At 50.5% G+C, this 24,344-nt stretch overlaps 1 protein-coding gene across 5 annotated transcripts in view; it reads right to left on the minus strand.

Moving 5' to 3' along the window:
• Positions 1–24,344, minus strand: part of MYO7B (myosin VIIB) — a 98,742-nt gene that overhangs the window by 11,509 nt on the left and 62,889 nt on the right. For all 5 annotated transcript variants that reach the window (XR_008500976.2, XM_054477148.1, XM_054477149.2 and 2 more), the window contains exons 20-31: positions 17,293–17,377; positions 15,792–16,010; positions 14,366–14,536; positions 13,530–13,739; positions 13,245–13,412; positions 10,934–11,011; positions 10,658–10,785; positions 5,377–5,503; positions 3,749–3,868; positions 2,486–2,659; positions 1,536–1,763; positions 309–476 (exon numbers count right to left, since the gene is read on the minus strand). Coding sequence is in view for 4 of the 5 variants with exons in the window: in XM_054477148.1 (XP_054333123.1) it covers positions 309–476; positions 1,536–1,763; positions 2,486–2,659; positions 3,749–3,868; positions 5,377–5,503; positions 10,658–10,785; positions 10,934–11,011; positions 13,245–13,412; positions 13,530–13,739; positions 14,366–14,536; positions 15,792–16,010; positions 17,293–17,377 (1,876 nt within the window). In the remaining variant the exon portion in view is untranslated. The remainder of the gene's footprint in view (positions 1–308; positions 477–1,535; positions 1,764–2,485; positions 2,660–3,748; positions 3,869–5,376; positions 5,504–10,657; positions 10,786–10,933; positions 11,012–13,244; positions 13,413–13,529; positions 13,740–14,365; positions 14,537–15,791; positions 16,011–17,292; positions 17,378–24,344) is intronic.

The raw sequence follows: 24,344 nt of genomic DNA on the forward strand, positions 1-24,344 counted from the left end.
GCAGGTGCCTTCTCATGCCAAGAAGCCAGAGCCTGGCCAGACACCACAGTGCAGACCAGCACAGGGACCCATCCAAGATGCCAGCTTGGAAGGAAGAAGGTGGCATGGGCCTGTGACAGAGAGCTGAACTGAGTGGGACTGCTTAAACCTGAAGGGACAGGGCTCTACTTAACTGTCAAGCTGAGGCTTGTTATTCCCCAGGGGGTGGAGGTTATGGGGAGAGAATCCATCTCCTCTGTATACCACGAGTCCCCCCACCTCCCAAAGGAGAGCCCTCGGGTGGGTGCCTGAGCTGCATGCAGGCTGACCTTGGCGCAGGCGGCAGTGACGAGGCTCGCCCACCTGTCTGGGGGCTTGGTCCTGTACAGCTTGTGGGGGATGCAGCTGGGCAGCAGCTCCTGGACAGCCTTGCTCTCCGCTGAGGCGCCGAGCTGCACGTAGCAGTGCCGGGCCAGCAGCTCAACCAGCTCTTCCTCCTGCACAGCCCAGGGCACCCACGGGGGCGAGTGAGAAAAGTGAGAGCTCCCCCCTTCCCCAGGATGCCCCTGTCCCATGGCCGAGCTCTTGCCCCAACACAGGGGAGCTAACCTGCGGCTCAGGCAGGACTTTCCCCTCCCAGCATGCCCTGACTGGGCCACCATGCAGGCCGGGAATCCCAGAGGCCTTGGCCAGAGCCTCACAGGCCCTCTGCCTGAGGACAACGGCTGCTCTCCAGTTCTGGGGTGGACCCAGCAGGGTTGCTCTGAGTGACAAGGCGTTTCCTCATCTGCGCTCCGGTCCTTGCTTGTCAAGGGAGACCAGTAGCCACCCTTGCGGAGTTTCTGCCGGGGCTCAGCTGGGCAGGACCCAAGAAGCCCCTTTCCTCTGGAAGACCAAAGCCTCTTGGAGCCTGGTGCCCTGCCACCCCCTGCCCATGCCTCTTCCAGGCAGGCTTCCTGCGCTGCTATGGCTGCCTCCAATGGGTCCCGGAACAGCATCTTCCTGACTTGGCACAGGGAGGGTTGTGCCTGCTGCCCCCAGAACTTCAGGGGCACAGTCACTCTGCTTTCTCACAATCCCCTACAAAAGAGCTCCCAGTGCGCTCTGCACAGTCCAGATGAGAGCCCCTCCCAAGCCCCCCAGTCAGATAAGCACCCGGGGCTCAGCAGTGACAGGACTTTCCAAGGTCACAATGCCAAGAAGAGGGGGAGGTGGGATTCAGACTTAGGCGTTAAGGCTCCAAGGCCATGTTCTTGACCACCAGGTCTCAATGCCCCATAAACAGAGCAGGAGAGGTGAGGCCAGGCAGGCCTGGGCCCTCTGGGACCTGCTGTGGGAACCACGGACCCTGGAGGCTTGGACAAACCTGTGGCCTAAGGGAGGAGGAAACAAAGGCTGGGCCTGGAAGGGACCTGCACCCTTGTGACCCCCTTTCCTGGCCCCCGTTCCTCTGCTCCCCACCTTCTACCTGGCCTCAGAAGCCAGTTGGGTGCCTCCTCTATGGGATGTTTCCTGATGGCAAAGCCTAGGGTGGACCTGGCTCTCAGGCCCCTCACCTTCTCGAAGCTGTACTCGCCAGACCAGACTCCGTGGAGGACTTGGCGGTAAATAAGCTCGGTGCTGATGGGGTCCTCCCGGGAGTCGTGCCAGGGGGTGAAGAATTCCTTCCGGAAGTAGATGCGCCAGGGTGACTGGCGCTGGCTCTCACCCCTTTCCTGGGCCAGCTGCTCACACTGGGCGATGGCATCCATCATGTGGTCGCGCCCGCTGCCCAGGGACCAGAACTGAGGCCAGAGTCGGGGAGCAGGGGTTAGCGGCTGTTGCATGCCCCACCCCACGGGGACGCCCACCGTCAGCGTGTGCACGTGGAGGACAGGGACTGGGGCCCTTGGAGCCCAGCGTGGGCTGAGTGGACACTGCTGAGCCCGTGTGGACACGTGAAGGGCTTCTCCACACAGCAATGGCCCATCTGCCACTCCCCATTACTCTCCCTGCAGCCCCTTCCCTAAGGAGGCAGACATGAGTCTGGCCGATGTGATTCGGCTCCGGCGCCTCGGTTGGATGACTGGTGTGTGTCTGAGTCTGAGGGTGTGGGCATGGAATTGGGGGTGCCTGTGTGGGCGGTGAGGGTCTGTGCTGGTGTGACCCTCCATGTTTGCTGCAGGGGTGTCCACAGCTCCTGGGCATGAGGGAGTTTGGAGCAGGAGACTGTGTGAGTGCCTGATGTCTGTGCGTGGCTGCTGGGTGGGGGACCAGGTGTGCATGTGGCACTGCTGGGGCTGAGGCGCAGCTGTGAGGTGACCATGTGAGTGCGGGAGGACAGGCTGTTTGCTCTGTGTGTGTGCACCTGCCTGTGCCTGGCGGCTGGGAGGGTAGGCAGTGCTGTGCCTGGAGGCTGGGAGGGTAGGTGGTGAACGGGCTGGAAAGGTGAGAGGCCTTGAGCCTCGGGGTGCTCTCCCTGGGTGTATGAGGGAGGTGGCTGATGGTCAGGGTGCCTGGCCGGTACCTTGTCGTACACAGCGACCTGGAGGGAGAAGCCCAGGTGGTCGCTGAGGCCCTGCTTGTGAGCGATGTGCACGCACATTTCCCGAGATGTGGAGGCTGAGTCCACGGGGACGGTTAGGCTTTCTCCAGTGGCCAAGATGACTTGGATGGGGATGCGCTTCTTGGACTTGACAGCCTGGGGACAGATGAGATTCAGTTCCCTGGCCTCTTGGAACCTATGGACAGGAGGCTGGCCCGCCATCCACCACCTCCCTCCTCTCCCCAGCCCATGGACCCTGCTTGCCATCTCGTGGGTTCCCAGGGGTGGGCCCTCTGAAGCCCCAGGCCACGGGCTTGGCATGGAAAACAAAATTCAGACCAACAGGTGTTTGCCGCTGGAAGCACAGCCACCAGGCAAAAGCAATGTTAGCCACAGGCGTCCAGGTCCTCCTGGACCTCCAGTGGGGGCAGCCTCAGGCCGTAGTGGCTGCTTTTATGAGAATCCTGAGCTTGGTGTGGTTCAGTGACTTCACCTCACAGAAGACCAGGAGCTCTCGGGAATCTGAGTCCAGGACTCGGGAACATTTTGGGGCCTTTACGTATTGTTCCCTTGTGTCAACAGGCACAGCTACTGCAAGTTTACCTACAATTCCAGGGCTCATGGGAGGGAGCCCCTGTGGGCTTGGGGGCAGGGTGAGAACAGAAAGAAGGTGCAGCGGAAGTGACCCGCAGCTCCTGGTATAGGGCACCTCGGGCCACAGGGTTGGCACCTGCCAGGGCCAGAGCTTTGTGTAGAGCCGGGTGCAGGGGTGCCCTCACCACCCTGGCTGGCTGTTCTGAATGACCCTTCCTGAGAAAACAGTGAGAATTCACAGATGACACAGTTGCCAAAGCAGGTAGAGGTGGCACATGTGCCCAATAGCAATGCCACCAAGGATGCCAACCATGGTGTGATTATTGCCCTTGTCACCAAGTGAAATGCCCTTGGAGGGGAGTGCTGGAAGCCACTGGGGCACTGTAATGCTAATGAATGGGTCCGGTGATCTTCCCCTTAGCTAATGGGGCCCTAAAGGAATATGGATTCGGAGATGGGGGCCACGCCTGGGGAGGCCGAACCCCAGGGGCACTCACAGGGACCACTGGCATGGGAGGTACTGCAGAGGAGATGGCGGGGCTCGGAGGACAAAGTTCTGTCCTAGGAGAAGGCACCCCATGAGCTGTGCTGGGGGTCCCTGGGGGCCTGCACCACCCCACCCTGCCAGCTCCCACCCCTGCCGGCCCCTACCTGCAGCTCCAGCCAGGTGGGGGGCTCCGCACGCACCCCGTTGGCATAGGTGCGTCTCAGGCGCTCGGCACAGAAGGGGCCATAGGTCGCCGGCCCTTGGCCGATGAAGTTCAGTAGATACTGGTGGGTGAGGAGGGGAGAAGGGAGGAAGACACTCAGAAAGGAGGCCAGTTTCTACTCACCACCCAGGTGAACTTAAAAATTATAATACTCAGTGTGTAATGTGCACTGAGGGGCACCCTCACACCCCTTAGAAGGAACATGGTCAGTGTGTTTCTGAGGAGCAGTTTGGCAACACGTTTTAAACGGTGCATAGTCCTGATGTGTGTACACTCTTTGTCACAATAATGCAGGCCTATCCTAAAGGTGGATGTGTGGTTTTTGGTCATGGTGGCATCTATGGTGATGAATGACTGGAAGACGGACTTTAAATGCCCACCCACAACACCAGTGCCTTCTGGAACAGCGAGGCATCAAGCTGGCATCTGGGAGGTCGATACCATGAGAAAACATAATGAAGACAGTAAATGAAAAGTGCAGGGCCAGGCCCAGTGGCTCACGCCTATAATCCCAGCACTTTGGGAGGCTAAGGTGGGAGGATCACCTGAGGTCAGGAGTTTGAGGCCACCCTGGCCAACATGGTGAAACCCCATTTCTACTAAAAATACAAAAATTAGCCTGGTGTGGTGATGCGCACCTGTAATCCCAGCTACTCAAGAGGCTGAGGCAGGAGAATCGCTTGAACCCGGGAGGCAGAGGATGCAGTGAACTAAGATCTCTCCACTGCACTCCAGCCTGGGCGAGAGAGTGAGACTCCGTCTCAAAAAAAAAAAAAAAAAAAAAAAATGCAGAAGAGTGCATGTCCCAAACATGTTCAAGAAAACGCGTTGAAGCTCTTTTTATCTCACAGAGAGATGTTATTTCTTCTGCCTTAGGGTAGGGAGGGACAGCCTGGAAGGGTTTACTGGTGTCAGGAGCAGCCTGAGTGCCATGCGCAGATGGCTTCAGTGACCATGGTTCCTGCTGTCCCCAAAGGGACATGTGAGAAAGTGTTTTCTGTTTGATCACAAGGACCCTGTAACACCACAAAAGGCCAGAAGAAAAAAGTAACGGAAGTTACCTCTGAGTGTGGGGGTGACTTTTATTTTGGTTTTAGATGTTCTGCATTTCCACGTATTACTTTTATAATCAGAATTTAAAGGCATATTAAATCAGTGAAGCTTGGGGCCACTAACACTCGGCCAACCCACCTCCATTTTCAGTCCTAAGAACTAGAAAGAGGTGCCGTGGCCCATCTCCAGGCAGGGCCCACTCCTGGACACCTGTCTTTTCAAGGCCCGTGTCATCTACCTTCTCATTTTAGTCTTGAAGCGCCATCCCGGCACCTGAGTCAAAGTGAAATGGCCCTGCAGACCCTGCGTAGGGGCTAGAAGGAGCCCAGGAGCAGGGTCCTCTTTTCCAGATGGGGAAACTGAGGCCTGGAGAAGCATAGGCATGGCTGCCCATCTGGCCTGCAGGAGCAGGAGAAATGGGCCACGGACTGGAATCTGTGGACCTGCTCCAGGGCCAGGGGCCACCTACACTCCCACCAGAACCTGCCCCCTGCGTGCCCTCCGGGGCCCTCTCACCTTCATGAACCTCTCTGAGGGTGGGAAGCAGCCGAGGCAGAGGCTGAGCAGGATCCAGCCCCGGGCCAGGCTGCTTGTTTTGAAGTTCTCCGAGAGCTGCTTGCAGATCTGGCAGTAAATCTCATCCCTGAAAGACACAGACCATTAGGAGAGTAGGCTGGGGGATGGAGAAGGAGAAGAGACGGGGTACCTGGGCACACAGCTCTTCTGCACCTCTGAGAGGTCCCATATGCAGGGCACCTCTCCAGCACTGGGGCCCTGCCCAGCCTCCTCCTCTCTCAGCACAGTGCCACCAGGCTCTGCACCCCTGCTCGGTTCCTTTCCCATGGCGTGTGCTCTCGGTCCTTTAGGGTGGGGCTGGGCTTCAGGAAGCAGCGGGTTCTCCAGTCACAGCCCTGTCCTCAGCAGCCGTGCCCTTTGCACAGCCCATCTGCTCCCAGATGTGCGGGATCCCCAGCCTCATGGTGAGATCTAGTCTCATGGTGATTACAGTCATTTCTCCCTCTGCCTTGAGGCCCCAACTCCCTCCCTGAATGCAGCCCCTCCCCTCCACAGCAGAGAGAAAAGTGAGGACTTCATGGGAGCCACTCAATCCCATCTCCTGACCATTCCCACTCCCACAGTCTATGGAGCCTCCCCACTCCTGGTGGGGGTGTGTTGGGGGCGGTTCTCTCCTGTGTCCTTCCCCATGGACTCAAGCCTCTATCATGTTATAAAAGTGGCCCATTAACACCTCAAATGCCACGTCTCCAGAGGCCAGCATCTTTCCCCTAATACTCAGTGGTGTGCTGGTAAATGTTTATCAACCGGCTCCCCCAGGAAGAAAAGCCCAATTCATCGCATTTGCTTATTTCTGTGATGTAAATGTTCCCACCAAAGCCAATGTCAACTGCGACACGACGTCACCGAACAGAGTTGGGAAGCAATGTGCATGGTTGGCTCTCTGAGTTCCTGCATCCCTCCTCTTTCTGCGGTCTACAGGCATCGCCATCAGCCGTTCACCTGAACTGGAAATCTGGGGGTCACCCTGGAGCCCTCCCATCCCTTCATGTCCACAATCCAACCAGCCCCCACCATCCATCCAGCCCCCACCATCCAACCAGCCCCCACAACCCAACCGGCCACCACCATCCAACCGGCGCCCACCATCCAGCCGGCCCCCACCATCCAACCGGCCCCCACACCCCAACCAGCCACCACAACCCAACCAGCCCCCACCATCCAGCCAGCCCCCACCATCCAGCCAGCCCCCACAATCCAGCCAGCCCCCACAACCCAACCGGCCACCACCATCCAACCGGCGCCCACCATCCAGCCGGCCCCCACCATCCAACCGGCCCCCACACCCCAACCAGCCACCACAATCCAACCAGCCCCCACCATCCATCCAGCCCCCACCATCCAACCAGCCCCCACCACCCAACCGGCCACCACCATCCCACCGGCACCCACCATCCAGCCGGCCCCCACCATCCAGCCGGCCCCCACAATCCAGCCAGCCCCCACAACCCAACCAGTCACCACAATCCAACCAGCCCCCACAATCCAGCCAGCCCCCACCATCCAGCCAGCCCCCACCATCCAGCCAGCCCCCACCATCCAACCAGCCCCCACAACCCAACCGGCCACCACCATCCAACTGGCGCCCACCATCCAGTCGGCCCCCACCAGGCCCCCACACCCCAGCCAGCCACCACAATCCAACCAGCGCCCACCATTCAGCCAGCCCCCACCATCCAGCCAGCCCCCACCATCCAGCCAGCCCCCACAATCCAGCCAGCCCCCACCATCCAGCCAGCCCCCACAATCCAACCAGCCCCCACAATCCAGCCAGCCCCCACATGCTGCCATCTGTCTCCTGCATGTTTCCTCTGTCCCCTCCTCTTGGCTCTTGTTCCTTGGGCAATTCCTCATCAGCTCTCTCTGGATCTCTGTAGCAGCCCTGCCTGGCCTCCCAGCCCCAGGCTCCATCCTGCCACATTGCCAGGGAGGTCTTTCTGGAAGTCAAATATGATTGACATCCTCTCTTGTGTAAAACTTTCCCCACTTCCCTTAAGATAGAATCCAAGCTCCATGCCCCAACTATGGCAAACCACTCAGAAATTCCAGACCCTGTGGGCTGTCTCAAGGGTGACTGTTGCCGGCCAAAAGAGTGAGGGTCGTGATCCAGTATACCACTGCAGGCTATATGAGTAAACAGCAAACTGTTCTCATAAAAGCAGAATGTTGGCAAACTGACAAACTGCGTCTGCTGCCTAGAAGGAATGCTGAGGGCAGTGATGACCCAGGCACAAGTGTTTCTTGTGATTATCTACAGGGCACGTCTGAAGTCTGTTAGTAATAATATGAACCTGTGATCAATTAAGCAGCTGACCAATTGTTACCTCCTCCTCCTTGCTCATTCTACCCAATAAATACTAAGGGCTGAAGAAGCTTGGGGCAGGGGCTATCTTTGCTTACTAGGAGCAGGGATTCCTTTTTCTTCCACTGGCCCCTTTAAAACAATTTCTTTTGTCTTAAGTTTTCATTTCTACGTTCATCCCCCTTCGTTCCGTCTCGTAATGACGGTCTCAAGTAGTGACAGTAGTAACTGTCATAGTGACGGTCTCAAGTAGTAACCGTGGCAGTCTGTCACAGGTGACCTGTCTACCCTTTCCCTCTGTCTGGCAAACACCCCTCCTCCTTCCTGGACCAGGTAAGCACTAAGGCCACTCCTCCTTGGTGCACCTGTGGGGCCCTGAACAGACCTCCATCTTAGCACATACTGGCATTGTGAATTTCCTGGTCCTCTCGTGCCCCCCAACTAAAGGGTGAGCTTCTCCAGGACAGAGCCATGTCTTCTTCATCTCTGTTGCCAGCCCTCAGGCTGGGGCCTGACCCAGAGTGGGTAATGAGCAAGTGTGTGTGGAATGTGTGACAGACGTGGAACGGGGCATCTGCTTTGTCTGGGAATTTCACCAAGGCCCTGCAGCCAAGGACAAATGGATGCTCACATCCAACATTCTAAAGAGACACATTCTTGTAGGATTTACTAAAAGGTGGCAGAACTAGTGCAGCCACCAAGCCACCTCCAGCCTGCATAAAGGAAGATAAGAAATTTGGAATGTGATTCCTGGAAGGGACTTCATGGGGGTAGAGAGATCTGTGGCCCATTTCCACTCCCTGTAAGTGATGAGGGTGGTGATGGGGACCCCAGGAGAACTGGGGGCTGCCAGAGAAGATGGGGGCTGCCAGAGAAGAGACCCATGTCACTCCCCATCTGATGCCTGCTGAGCTCCAGAAGCCCACTTGCCACCTCCCAGGGTACTAGAATAGAGCCTGTTGACTGAGTTCTTGCCAGTGCTTGACTTTTGTAACCTGGAGTTAGGTACCTCCATGAACAAAGACATTAGCGCCTGCTTGTTCCTGGAGAATTCTGAGCCCATCCTGATGGGCAAGGAGGAGAGAGGACAGGAGATAGGAGCTGCACGTGTACTGTATGGTTGGGCAGGCATGAGCTTCCTGCTGACCAAAAGATGTCATGGAAGGAGCTGAGCTTCAGGCATCTAGATGGGATCCAGCACAGGCAGGCAGCCCATTTTCTAGAAGACCACAGCAGTAAGAGGCTGTGGGATGTTCCACTTCAGCCTAGAGTCAGTAGGAAGTCTCAAGGGATCAGTGTTGGACAGTATCACTGCTGGACACCAGCACTGTATGGGAGTGCCTATAGGGAGTGTCTGAAGAACCCAAAGTACACATCATTTGAACATAACTTTTATGTGTCTGCCATATTGGAGGGTGTGGTGGCCAGTGAGGATTAACCATGAGAGAATTAGAACCAGCTAAGTCAGAAGACTTGCCCAGCTAGTGTCACGCAGGCAGCTAAAACTTGAGAAGCCCTGCAGTCTTACTGGCTTGAAGAACCAGAGGAGAGAGTTTGGGGTACCCACAGCAGCTTGAAAGGGAGAAGGGAAATCCTGGAATGAAGAGAATCAGAGGAGTTCTAAATTTTGCACATAAAATCTTCCCAAATCTCTGGTTGCCCCCTGACACGCATGGTGGGGCAGACTCCAGGTACTCTAACCAAGGCTAAAATAACTAAACAGGGATTCTAGCTTCTGCTCATCATGGAGGAGACAGAGTTTGAGTCCAGCCAAGGTAGTTGCCTCCTAAAACAAAAAATCAATGCTCTTTGAAAGAGTACAACAGAATCCAGAGTCTCTAACATATCATCCTCAATGTCCAGGATACAACCCAAAAGTACTAGACTTATGAGGAAAAAACAGTCAAGTACCAGATATATGAGGAAACAAACACACCACCATCCTCAAGAGAAAAGACAGTTAATAGAGACTGACCCTGAGATGACCCAGGTATTGGATTTGCAGAAAAGATTTAAAAACTACTGTAACTCTGCTCAAGGATATAAAGGAAACAATGCTCATATGAATGAACAAATAGGAAATTGGCACAGAAATATAAAAAAGACCCAAGTACAAATTCTAGAACTGAAAAATACAATATCTGAAATAAAAAATTTGTTGGATGGATATGACAGCAGACTGGGGAAGACAAAAGATCAGTAAATTTGAAGACAGGTCAGTAGAAACTATCCAATCTAAAGAACACAGAGTAAAAAGAAAGAAAAGATAAGCAGACCCCTAGGTATCTGAAGAACAATATAAAAGAATCTTACAGAGGCTTAATTAGATTTTGAAGGAAAGGAGAGAGAATGAGGTAGAAAAAATATATGAAGAAATAATGACCAACAGTTTCCCAAATTTTGTTAAAAGTATTAACCTAAAGTAAGTGAACCCCTAAAACACAGTAGTCTGTCCCTTAAAGCAGTGAACAATCAGCCTCTGTATCTTTGGATTCTGCTTCTACGCATTCAGCCAACACGGATGGGAACTGCAGTGTTTGCAGGCTGACTATACGTGTTTCTTCTAATTGGTATAGAAACCCATTCCTATAAAGCAAATTGTATATAAAGCACAAAATGTATAATATAAATGAGGAAGCCATTCATTTACAGGGCCCTGCACTACAGCCTGTTCTAAAAGGAATCACTGGTCCATGATGACTCTTTTCCTAAAACCGGGTTTTACTCACGGCTTTTTTATAAAGGCAGAGCACATAGTGAACCCTCGGTAGCTATGACATCTGCTGTCCTGAGACCCAGCCTGCAGGCCGCAGGACAAGGAGGTGTCACGGGGTGGTGGGGGAGGCTGTGGCCATGGGCTGAGAGCCAGCAAGGGCATCTGATGCTCTGAATGGGGCTGGGATGGGAGTGGGAACTGACCTGAGGCTGGGCCGCAGGATGGCGTAGCCCACGACGAAGTGCACCTTCTCCAGGTTGGACATGGGCCGGTCTGCACCAAGGTCATCGGGCTCCAATGCCTCCTCTCCAGTGTTCAGCTGGCTGGCCACCTTGAAACCCAAAGGCAGCCATCAGGACAGCTATGATTCTCCCCATCTGCCAAGTAGGAAACTGGTGCACAGGGAGGGAAGCAATAGACTGGCACCCTGCAGCAGGCCAGCAGCAGCTGGGAGCAGAGATTCTGTGCCCTGGGCTCACCTGGCCCGTGATCCGAGAGGACCGCTTCAGCTTCATGGAGGAGATATCCTTGGTTCCTTTGTCCTTGTGGCCAGATCTCTGTGGAGGGAGACAGTTCCCGCAGGAAGGTGAGCCTGGGCTCACCTCAGTGATGCTGACCCCACAGCCCCCTGGGGTGGAGCACGTGTCCCTTTCACCCAGCCATTTCCTGGCCCGATTTATAAAGCACCATGCAGTCCCTCAGCTCAGCAGAGCTTTACCACACACACATACAGGTGCATGTCCCATCCTCACTTCCAGGTGTGGAATCAGAGGTTCAGGGAAGGCAAGAGACTAGACAAAAGCTGCTCAGTGGGTCACCAGCCCCCAGGGAGGGGCTCAGGGCTGTTCTGATCCCAAAGCTTGTGCCTCTCCCCAGTAAACCCCTGGGAGGTGGGACTGGGTCTGAGCCCAGGTACTTAGGACAGCCCCAGGCCATGGTCATTCTCAGTAAAGATATCAGATGAAGCAGGATGCTCTGCCACTGCAAGGTGCTCTGCAGGGGATCCGAAGAGCCGGGGTTGAGAGGCCGGGTAGGAGGGAGGGACTGGCTGCAGCCACTAGGATCTGTTGCTCTCCTTAGGCAGAGGCCGCCCCTTCTCATGATGGTGTCATGAGAAGAATTTGCTGCCAAAATTGGAGCTCAGTGTGGGACTGAGCTTGGGTGGGGGTCAGTCTGGTCCAGGGCCAGGCACCAGCTCCTGGGTGTGTCAAAGCTGGTTTACCGTAGAGAGGCCGGCCATGAAACACATGAGCTGGCAAAGTCCGTGAGGGCAGTGAGGCTTGCTGGGCTCACTGCTCTGTGTCTGGGGCACATCATGGATACTTAATAAACAGGTGCAGGACAGAAAACCTGAGACCTGACCTCTGGGAAGCCAGTCCTGCTTCCCCCCATGTCCACCCTTCAGAGGTGCTGGTTGGCTGGACTGCCTCCCAGAGTCTTTTCCCTGAGTGGCTGCCAGCCTCCAACATGGCCCCCATGATCCCTGCGTCCTGAAATTCCTGCCCTGTGTGGGCCCCTCCCACAGCCACAGGTATGTGACTTCCAAGACTGGACATTTGCATCTTCCTTCTTGCTTTTCTTCTTGGATCACTCATGTTGGGGGAAGCCATGTTGTGACGATGCCCAGGCAGCTTTGTGGAAAGGCCCACGTGACAAGGAACTGAGGCCTCCCACCAACAGCCATGTGAGTGAGCCCTCTTGGGAGCAGCCCCTCCAGCTATCAAGCTTTCAGATGACACCATCCCCAGGGGACAGCTTGACAGCAACCTCATGAGGGACCCTGAACTGGAACTATGCAGCTAAGCTGCTCCTGACCCTCAGAAACTGTGTGAGATAATGAATGTGTGCTATTTGAAGCAGTTAGGTTTGGGGGGGGTAATTTGTTACACAACTATAGATATCTGACACACTCTGGCAGAGCCCATACCTCCAGAGATCAAGGAGTCAGGGCTTGGGCTTGGGCAACTTCTCTGTAATTCCTGGACAAGGTTGGCCATGTGATGGGGCTGCAGGCTCCTTTAGATTCCTATGCAGTTAGCCTGTACACAGGACCCCACAGGTACTGAGCTAAGTCCCAGCTGGTCACCTGGCACACGGGGCAGTCATGGGCTCCTGCCACTGGCGGGCCACTGAGTGCTGTCACTGCGTGTAATTCATTTGGACTGTTCTTGGTCAGTTCCACAAAGATTACAGCATGGAAATGGACCTTAGGAAGGACTTCTGACCAAAAATGGATGTGAATTAACTTTCATTAGAGGGCAGGGTAGAACGTGGGTCAGGAGCTCAGTTTTTGAATTCAGCAGAATGGATTCAAAGCCCAGGTCCCATACGCGTGTCCACTGCAACTGGGGGCAGGTCATTTCAGCTCTTCGTTTCTTTAGCTATAAATAAATATAGTCATCCCTACCTTGTAGGGTTAGCCTACCTGGGAATTGAATTAAGAGTAGCAGCTGGCACAGAGCAGGCTGTCGGTCAATAACACCTGTTATTATTATTGTTATGTGCATCTGAATCTGGCTCAAGTCACACCCAATACTCAGAGTCCAGGGCACCCTCTCCGTTAATGACTGTATAATTCAAAAAGCCCGGGATGGGGATTCATGAGCTCCTGAACATGGTTCAACACTGAAAGTGCCTGCACCATGGCCTGGGGGCTGGGTTCCGTGGGTGAGGCTGAGGACAGGGCTCCAGGTCTTGTCTCTCCGTCCTGTCTGGCTGCCCCAGGGACTGGGCCCTGGTAGGCACCTGGCAGGTGTCACCCTCCTCTGCCCGCTGCTGCCCCCGACTTGCCTGTGCAGATCTACTGTGCTGTGGAACCTGGGCACCGTGCTCCCTGTCCAGCGTGTCGTGGATCTGCCGCATCACTGAGCTGCCCTGCTGTCTGCTCCTGGCATACAGCACTGGCTCTGGGAGGTCACCCATGAACCTCAGGATGACGTTCCATATGACGAGGGCGGCCTGGGGAAACAAGACAGAAGGCCCAGTGGGAACCCATCAGTGACTGCGGCCCCTTCCTTCTTCCCCTGAGCTATAGCTCAGACCCCAGGTCCACTAGAAGCCAGTGAACCCTGGTACCAAGCAGTCAGTGTCGTCTTCGTGGTAAAGCAGCGGGTATCGGAGGGGCCGCCGGATGTGTGTGTGGCTGGCTGATTTCTGGAAGTAAGTCACAGCGAACTTGGGGAAGGTGTATTCGGCCAGGCCATCCACATCCTCCTCAGGCTCCTCTGCCATGGGGACTGTGTCCAGGTCAACCTCAAGCAGCTTCTGGGTCTTTGATTCCAGATCCTACGGCCATTGAGGGAGAACATGGGTCAGCAGGGCTTTCAGGTAACAACCAACCCATCAGCTGGCTGTCCAGCAGGCCAGGCAGCACGGGGGCTGTTGCATTACCCCGCTCCCTCAGGTGCTGGAGACCACCCATCCCCACATTCAGTGGGCTCAGGTGGGCTGCCGTGTGCCAGCACAGGGCTCTCTACACACCCTGCCGGGCAGGGGCAGGACTCCTGCCCTCTCCCCTCCTGGCCCCAGCTCAGACACTGTGTCCTCTGCCGCATGCACCATCCTCACTGCAGCTTCCTCAGCCACACTGCAGAGCAGCGGCCTCAAAGGTGCTCTGGGGGTGCCCGGGTGGGGTCAAATATACACGGGGAATGCCGTGTGATGGAGAGCCCAGCAGCACTGGTAGAGAAGGCTCTAGGAAGTCTTGCAGGTGGGAAGCCTGCCTGACTCGAAGGCTTTGACCACAGAACCCACGCACGCTCCCCTCTTCCGTGTGGGACCAGCAGGGCTACAGCACACGCTTGGCCACCGCTCTGGCTTCTCAGGAAGCCGAGAGGTGGACTGAGTTCACGGACTGGGCAGGCTTCCCTGTCCCCAACCGGGGCGGATTGTGGACACCAGGCTTGTGTTACCTCAAAGCGCGGCGGGGCCTGGCCCTCCTGGCCCCCAATCATGGCAGGGAGGAAGCCAAACACCTTCTCCACCATCTCCGTGTCAGTGACGGTGTCGTAGATGGATCTGCGCTTCTTGGTGGGGAGAGCGCCTTGGCTCTTCTGCCCCTCTGCCGGGATGATCAGCGGCGCCTGCATACCCCATGGAGGAAGGTTACCCAGGGGCCCAGCAGGGCTCAGGGGGCCCAGCCCTGCCTACCTCACAGGGCAAGCACCTCCCAGAAGCCAAGTAAGCCTCATCCTGCCATCATTTGTCCAAATCAATATTCTGCTCTGAAACAATAGATTTTAACAGCTAGTGTGGTTAGAGATCAACCAGCCAGGGCTTTCCCTTTCCCAGTGATAATAAGAGCTCTGGAGAGGTGAGGTTGCTGGCTTGTCCCTGCCCTCAGATGGCCCTTAAGGCATCCCTTCAAACTCCAGGGACCCCCTAGGAACCCAGCTGCACAACCACTGCTCAGTACTACTTGGTCCCTTCATTCAAAGGGCATCAAGGGTCCACAGTAACGAAGTCACAGATCAGACTGCTTTGCGGCCAGCTGGGAGCATGCGGGTGCAGAAGCATGCTGCTGATGTGTCTGTGGGTGCATTCTCTCATTTGCCCTGTTCACTGTATTAGCGGTGTGCTTAGTAGACCAAGTTTTCATCCATGGAGCAGAAGTCAATGTCATCCTAGCCCCTTTGCCTTATCACAACTTCCAAATGAGCCAAGTGTGAAGGTTGAGTCTCGAGTACTCGATGGAGGAAATGGGGTTATTCTCTTGGCGCTGTCCCCCTGCTCCCTGTCCTCCCAGCCCCCCAGACACTCAGCAGCTCCCCTTGGTATTAATATTTCTGTCCCCTGAGCTGTCATACACAGCCCAGTAACCAGGGCACTTTGCTCTCTTCCATGGAACTGGGGCCTTTCCCAGCTTGTCTGGCTCAGCTTTGCTGCACCTTCCAGGGGACCGACCATCCCTGCCCCAAAAATCATCTCCAAGGTGAAAGGGAGGGGACCTGAGCTCACCTTCCAGGTTCAAGGCTAAGGCTGTCCCATTGACCTGCTGCCTCTCCCATATTATACCCTGCGTGCTCCTGGGTGGTGGCCATGGCTCCCCAGCCGTTGCAGAGCCATTGTAGAACTGACTTTGAACAGAGAGAGGAGGGTGTGTCTCTCATGATATCTACATCTCAGCCCAGGTGCCTGCTAATTTGCCTCTTGTGTCCTGTATCCTTGCTGTGCTCTTGAGTAATTGAACAGATTTTACATCTTGGCTTGTGGCAGGGGCGGGGGGATTTTCCAAAGTGCTTCTGGTGGGCTCTAACCACAGCCGCTCACTCCTTCTTGCCCTCACCCACTGGGGCCCCAGCCAGCCCCACCTGCCCAAGAGGCCAGGTGACCACCTACATTGGCCTTCCTTTGCTGGAAGTTGCGCCGGGCAGCCATGCCCCTGGCATGGGCCTGAATGACCACCACTGCCCTCCTCTTGGCCTGGACTTGCTGACGCACCAGGTATCCCCTGCACAGGGCCTGCAGCTGGACTGTCCTCTGCCGCATGGCCTGGTACTGCCTCGCCAGCAGCTGGCTCCGGGCAATAGCCTGCAGGCGCTCAAAGCCCACAAGGATCTGCAGAGGCAAGAGGGAGGTGGGATCAGGGGCAACAAGGCCTTCCCCAGGAAACAGAGAGAGGTGCTCCCCAGGAGACAGTGCAAGATAGATTTACAGTTAGTTTTGTTTTGGCAAAGGGCTGGTGCTAGAATGGTACACACCTATGAACACAAGAATAGTAAGTGAGTTATTGCTTGTAAAGTACTTAGACCAGAGCCTGACATGCAAATAAGTGCTAAATAAGCATTTGTGAAATAGCATAAATAATAAAGTGGCCTCCTTGGGGCCGGGGATGGAGAGAATTGGTGTGGATTTCACATGGGTGAAATGGGAGAGTGGATTCCTGAGGCCCTGCTGTCCACATCTGCCAGCCAAGTTCAGCTGACTTGCCCACGGGCTAGCACACCCGTGTGGAGGCCTGTGGCCACTCAAATCCCTCAGGGCATCTTTAAAGTAAAAGTGCAGTAATAAATGGATGAACACCACGTCAGTGCCGCAAACATCCCCTGGGCCACAGCAGTCCCTGGGCTTCCTAAAGACCTGCCCAACAGGTTGGCTTAAGAGCTTGGAAGTCACAGCCCCTCATCTAAACCCCAGCTCTGGGGTTTACTAGTCTCATGCTCCTGGGGAAACTGCTCAACCCCTCTATGTCTCAGTTCCTTGATGTACAGAGTTGGTTTAATATTAAATAAAATGATGTATGCGAAGCAACAGGCCCTAAGGAACTGCTCCACACAGGTCAGCTACTATCATGCCATTGGTGGGCATGGAATGCAGGCAGGCTGGGCCAATCTTGCTGATGTGACCATTTCATGTCATGACCAGTCACATCCGTGACAAGAGCAAGTGGCCAAGTGACACGGGCACAGCCATGGTTGCTCTAGTTCATTCTTTTGAGCAGATACTCATTAGCAAATGCCCGTGGTTAAGAGAAAAAATTAGGAATAGGTACTTGGAACAAAGAATAATAAATCCATTTGCTTATTTGTTGCCCGCAAGTTGGGAAAAGACAGGAGTTATTCCATTCCAGAGCAGGACACCTAGTCTAGCTCTGAGGATGCTCCAAATTCTGCAAAACATTTTGAAGCCTACACACCATGGGGCTGGAGATTATGCTAAGAAGAGACTGTGTGGGATGATGAGGTCTGATCATTTTAAATTTGCATGCCACGTCTGTGAATGATTTGATCCTTCCTGCCTGAGGTCTCTCATTCAGAGAAACAAACTTTACAAATCTGTCTTTTACTGGACAGTTACCCGCTGGTCCCGCGGGCCCAGCCGCCCCAACGAGCCCTCTCACCAGCTTGAAATTCCTCCTGTTGCAGTAGCCTCTCCACCAGGCCTGCAGGGTCACAGCTGCCTGCCTCTGCCTCAGGAACTCCTTCCTAGAAGGGCAATGCAAGCCATACACATGTAACAATCCCAGATGGTTTAAAGCCTCTGAGGGAGAAAAACTGGTTTGGAAGGGAACAGGGTTAGTGAAATATTGGGAAAAATGAATACGTACAATCAGTACGTATTCTCTTTCTCAGAAGGTGTTACAGACCAAAAGACGCACAGGCAGGTTAGGAACAAAAATCTACTATCAGCAACCCAAATTTGTGGATGATGACAGTCCAGTTTTTTGTTGTTGTTGCTGTTTTTGTTTTTTGTTTTTTTTTTTTAGACAGAGTTTCACTCTTGTTGCCCAGGCTGGAGTGCAATGGCACGATCTCGGCTCACTGCAACCTCCGCCTCCCAGGTTTGAACAATTCTCCTGCCTCAACCTCCCGAGTAACTGGGATTACAGGTGCCTGCCACCACGCCCAGCTAATTTTTGTATTTTTAGTAGAGACGGGGTTTCATCATGTTGACCAGGTTGGTCTCAAACTCCTCACCTTAAGTGAACCACCCACCTTGGCCTCCCAAAGTGCTGGATTACAGGCATGAGCCACTGTGTCTGGCCGACAGTCCAGTTTTTTTAAGTTATCAGAAAATTCTTCCTCATTCCCTCTACCCCCAAAGAGCTACAAAGGGATAAAACTTACTTCCGCATTTGTATTGCAGACGGCCCTCCTCTGGCCACTAGCCCAGGGCTGGACACGGAGAAGAAAACCTGAAAGCTGGGCTCTGGCGAGGTGGAGTCACTCCCAGGCAAGCTCAGTGCATATAGAGATGCAGGCATGCCTCAGTTTATTATGATGTTACTTTGCTTTATTGCACTTTGCAGATATTGTGTTTTCAGAAATTGAAGGTCTGTGGTAGCCGTGTGTTGAGCTAGTCTATTGGTATCATTTTTCCAACAGCATGTGGTCACTTCATGTCTGCATCATGTTTTGGTAATTCTTGCAATATTTCAAATTTTTCATTATTATTACATCTGCTATGGTGATCTGTGATCTTTAATGTTACAATTGGAATTGTTTTGGGGCACCACAAACTGCACCCATATAAGATGGGAAACTTAATAAATGTGTGTGTTCTGACTGCTCCACCAACCAGTAGTGCCCCATCTCTCTCTCTTTTCTCTGTTTCCCTGTTCCCTGAGACAGAGCGATACTAAAATTAGGCCAGTTAATAACTCTATAATGGCCTCTAAGTGTTCATGTGAAAGGAAGCATCTCATGTCTCTCACTTTAAATCAAAAGTGAGAAATGATTAAGCTTCGTGAGGAAGGCCCGTCCAAAGCTGAGACAGGCCAAAAGCTAGGTCTCTTGCGCGAAACAGCCACGTTGTGAATACGAAGGAAAAGTTCCTGAAGGAAATTGAAGGTGCTACTCCAGTGAACACATGAATGATAAGAAAGTGAAACAGCCTTCTTGCTGATATGGAGACAGTTTTTATGGACTGGATAGAAGATCAAACCAGCCACAACATTTCCTTAAGCCAAAGCCCAATCCAGAGCAAGATCCTAATTCTCTTCAATTCTGTGAAGGCTGAGAGAGGTGAGGAAGCTGCAGAAGAAAAGTATGAAGCTAGCAAAGTTTGGGTCATGAGGTTTAAGGAAAGAAGCCACTTCTATAACATAAAAGTGCAAGGTGAAGCAGCAAGTGCTGATGGAGAAGCTGCAACAAGTTATCCAGAAGATCTAGCTAAGGTCACTGATAAATGTGGCTGCACTAAACAACAGATTTTCTTTCTTTTCTTTTTTTTTTTTGAGGTGGAGGCTCCCTCTGTCGCCCAGGCTGGAGTGCAGTGGCGTGATCTCAGCTCACTGCAACCTCCACTTACCTCCCAGGTTCAAGCGATTCTCCTGCCTCAGCCTCCCAAGTAGCTGGGACTACAGGCTTCCACTACCATGCCCGGCTAATTTTTTGTATTTTTAGTAGAGACGGGGTTTCACCATATTGGCCAGGCTGGTCTTGAACTCCTGACCTTGTGATCCACCCACCTCGGCCTCCCAAAGTGCTGGGATTACAAGCATGAGCCACCACACCCGGCCAACAGATTTTCAATGTAGACAAAACAGCCTTATATCGGAAGAAGATGCCACTAGGACTTTTATAGGTAATAGAGAGGTATAGAGAGGTCAGTGCCTAGCTTCAAATATTTAAAGGACAGGCTGGCTCTCTTATTAGCAGCTTATGAAGCTGGTGACTTTAAGCTGAAGCCAATGCTAATTGACCACTCTGAAAATCCTAGGGCCCTTAACAATCATGTTAAAGCTACTCTGCCTGTAATCTAGAAATGAAACAACAAAGCCGGGGTGACAGCACATCTATTTATAGCATGGTTTACTGAATATTTTAAGGCCACCATTGAGACCTACTGCTCAGAAAAAAAGATTTCTTTCAAACTATTACTGCTCATTGACAATTCACCCGGCCACCCAAGAACTCTGATGAAGACATACAAGGAGATTAATGATGTTATGCCTGTGAACAAAGCATCCATTCTGTAGCCCATGGATCAAAGGGTAATTCAGACTGTCAAGTCTTATTTAAGAAATAAATGCCATAATGCTATAGCTGCCATAGATAGTAATTCTCCTAATAGATCTGGGCAAAGTCAATTGAAAACCTTCTGGAAAGCTTTCACCATTCTAGATGCCACCAAGAACATTCATGATTCAGGAGAGGAGGTCAAAATATCAACATTAACAGGAATTTAGAAGTTGATTCCAATCCTCATGAATGACTTTGAGGGGTTAAGACTTCAGTGGAGGAAGAAACAGCATATGTAGTGGGAATAGCAAGAGAATTAGAATTAGAAGTGGTGCCTGAAGATGTGGCTAATTTGCTGCAATCTCATGATAAAATTTGAATGGATTAGGAGTTACTTATTTTTTATTTTATTTATTTTTTTTTTTGAGACAAGGTCTTACTCTGTCGCCTAGGCTGGAGTACCGTGGTGCAATCTCGGCTCAATGTAACCTTCACCTCCCAGGCTCAAGTAATCCTCCCACCTCAACCTCCTGAGTAGCTGAGACTACAGGCACACATCACCACGCCCAGCTAATTTTTTGTATTTTTAGTAGAGATGAGGTTTCACCATGTTGCTCAGGCTGGTCTTGAACTGCTGGGTTCAAGTGATCCACCTGCCTCAGCCTTTCACAGTGCTGGGATTACAGGCATGAGTCATCTTGCCCAGCCAGGGGTTGCTTCTTATAGATGAGCAAAGAAAGTATTGTTGTTGTTTCCTTTCTTTGTTTTCTTTTTTGGAGACAGGGTCTCACTCTGTCATCTGGGCTGGAGTGCAGTGGTGCCATCAGAGCTCAACATAACTTTGAACTCCTGGCCTTAAGGATCCTCCCACCTCAGCCTCCCAAATAGCTGGACTACAGACATGCATCACCATGCCCAGATAATTTTTGTATTTTTATTTTGTAGAGATGAGTTCTCACTACGTTGACCAGGCTGGTTTTGAACTCCTGGCCTCAAGTGATCCTCCTGCCTTGGCCTCCCAAAATGCTGGGATTACAGGTATGAACCACTGTGCCTGGCCAACACTTTCTGATGTCATTCTACATGTATGTAGATAAAATATATAAGAAAATTGTATTACATATGAGAGAAGGTAAATGGACATAAAAGGGGGTAAAGTTTCTATACTTCACTGGAAGTGGTAAAATGATGACACCGGTAGATACTTTCTCTCTGTGTGTATGTGTATAATGTGATACCTAATGCAACCACTTTAGAGAGCTATAAAAAAGATATATACTCTAACACATTGTAGATAAATCAAAATGAAATACTTAAAAATTTTTAAATAAGTCATAGAAAGGCAGGAAAAAGAAAACATAAAAATGCAAAGGAGAAAGGAAAAAAATAGAAAGCAAAAAATAAAATGGCAGACTTGAGCTCTAACATGAATAATTACATTAAATGTAAAAGGCCTAAATACAGTAAGTCCTCAATGTTGTTGATACCTTCTTGGAAACAGGCTTTGAGTGAAATGATATGTAATGGAACCAACTGTTTTCTCGTCAACATTATAATGAAACCACATTGAAGGGAACAATGATATTCGAACACCTACTGTATATTCTTGGAAAGTCATAGTTTCCAAGACTCTGTTGACGATGTTAAGGGAGAATTCAATGTATGCCAATGACATACATTGGCAGAGACTGGCAGAATGGATTGAAAAACATGACCCAATTACATACTGTCTGAGAAATTCACTTAATATATAGTTATATAGGTAGGCCGAAAGTAAAAGGATGAAAAATATAGATCATGTAAATAGTAATCAAAACAGGAGTGGCTATATTAATACCAGATAAAGTAGACTTCAGAGCAAAGGAGATGACCAGAGACAGAGAAGGATATTACATGATAATAAAAAGCACATCCACCAAGACATAGCAATCCTAATTGTGTATTCACCAAACAACAGAGCTGCAAAATATGTGAAGCAAAAATGATAAAACTGAAATGGAAAAGGCAAATCCATGATTATAATTAGAGACTCTCTCAGCAATTGATAAACACATAGACAGAAAATCAGCAATAATATAGACTTCAACACCACTATCAACCAACAAGATCTAATTGACATTTTTCAGAGCACACCTCCGAATTAACAGCAAAATATATGTTCTTTCCAAGTGCTCTTAGAATATATACCAAGAGAGGACATATCTTGGGCCATAAAGGAAACTTCAACATACTTAATAGAACTTAATTCATACAGAGTGTGTCTCTTACCATAGTGAAATCAAACTAGAAGTCAAAGACAAAATGATAACAGAAAAATCTCTAAACACTTGAAAACCAAACAACATACTTCTAAATTTCACAGAGGAAATTTCAAGGAAAATTTAATTTTTTTTCTGAGTGAAAGTGAATGAAATTGAATGAACTAAATGAAAGTATAACGTGAACATTTGTGAAACACAGCTAAAGCAGTGCTAAGGCAGAGATTTATATCACTCTACATTAGAAAAGAGGAAAAGCCTTGAATTAATAATCTAATCTCCTGCCTCAAGAATCTAGAGGAGGAAGGGTAAAATACACCCAAGGATATATTTTGGAAGGATGAAAATAATGAAAGAGCAGAAATTAAGGAAATTAAAAATAAAAAATTAGAGAAGAAGTAATGAAACTAAAGCCTGATTCTTTGAAAAGGACAAGAATGTTTTTTGTTTTGTTTTGTTTTGTTTTTTTGAGACAGAGTCTTACTCTTGTTGCCCAGGCTGAAGTGCAATGGCACGATCTTGGCTCACTGCAACCTCCACCTCCCAGGTTCAAGCGATTCTCCTGCCTCAGCCTCCCGAGTAGCTGAGATTACAAGCGCCTGCCACCACACCCGGCTAAATTTTGTATTTTTAGTAGAGACAGGGTTTCGCCATGTTGGCCAGGCTGGTCTCGGACTCCTGATCTCAGGTGATCTGCCTGCCTCGGCCTCCAAAGTGCTGGGATTACAGGTGTGAGCCACCATGCCCGGCCAGGACAAGAAAATTGATAAATCTTTAGCAAGACTGACAAAGAAAAAAAGGGGAAGACATAAATTGCCAATATGAGGAATGACACAGGGGATATCATTACAGAGTCTGCAGATATCAAGAGGATAATAAGGGAACACTATGAACAAATTGACATGCATACATTTGACAACTTAGATAACATGGACTAGTTCCTCAGAAAGCACAAATGACCACAATTCGCTCAATATAAAATAATTTGAATCATTCCTATAACTATTAAATAAATTGAATTTATAATTAAAAACTCTCTATAAAAAAATTCCTAGGCCCAGATATTTTCACTGGAGATTTTTGCCAAACATTTAAAGGAAAATTCACATCAATTCTACACAATTTCTTCCAGAAAACAGAAGAGGAAACACTTCCTAATTCATTTTATGAAGCTAGTGTTACTCTGATACCAAAACCAGACAAGACAAAAGAAAAAAAGTCCTCAGACCTCATGAATATAGATGCAAAAATCCTTAATGAAACATTAACAAACAGCATTCAGCAACATAAAAAAGAATTATACACTATGACCGAGTGGTGTCTCCTCCAGGGATGCAAAGCTGGTTCAATATTTAAAAATCAGTAAACGTAACTCACCACATTAAAAGGCTAAAGAAGAAAAATCACATACCATTATCAACTGATGCAGAAAAAAAATTGACATTCAACACTTGTTCATGATAAAAACTCCCAGAAAACCAGGAATATGGGAAGCTTCCTCGACTTGAGAAAGGGCATCAATGAAAAACCTACAGCTAACATTATATTTAATGGTTAAAGTCTGAGTGTTTTCCCCCTAAGATAAAGGACAAAGCAAATATATCTGTTCTCACCACTCTAACAATACTGGATGTTCTGGCCACTGCAATAGGCAAGAAAAGGAAATAAAAGACATACGGATTGGAAAAAAAAGAAAGAAAACTGTCCCTATTTGCAGATGACAGGATGAACTACATCAAAAATTCTAAGGAATTTATGAAAAGTGAGCTCAGCAAGGCTGCAGGATATGAAGTCAACACACAAAAATCCAACATATTTCTATTTGCTAGCAATGAATATGCCAATGTCAAAATTAAAAATACAGTACCATTTACAATTACTAAAAAACATGTAAATCTAACAAAACATGTACAGGGTTTGTGTGTTAAAAACTACAAAACACGGATGCATGAAATCAAATAAGATCTAAATAAATGGAGCTACATATCATGTTTATGGATTGGAAGATGGATTTAGTAGAGATGTTAATTCTCAAATTGCTATACAAGCCTATTACTATCAAAAATCCCAACAAGGTTTTTTTTTGTAGATATAGACAAAATTATTTTTATATGTACATGGAAATGCAAAGGAACTACAATAACTAAAACACTTTTGAAGAAGAAAAGTGGGAAGAATTAGTCTACACAGCTTTAAGACTTATTATATAACTACGATAAACAAGATATGGT

This window comes from Pongo pygmaeus, chromosome 11 (genome assembly GCF_028885625.2).
Source record: "Pongo pygmaeus isolate AG05252 chromosome 11, NHGRI_mPonPyg2-v2.0_pri, whole genome shotgun sequence".
NCBI lineage: Eukaryota > Metazoa > Chordata > Mammalia > Primates > Hominidae > Pongo > Pongo pygmaeus.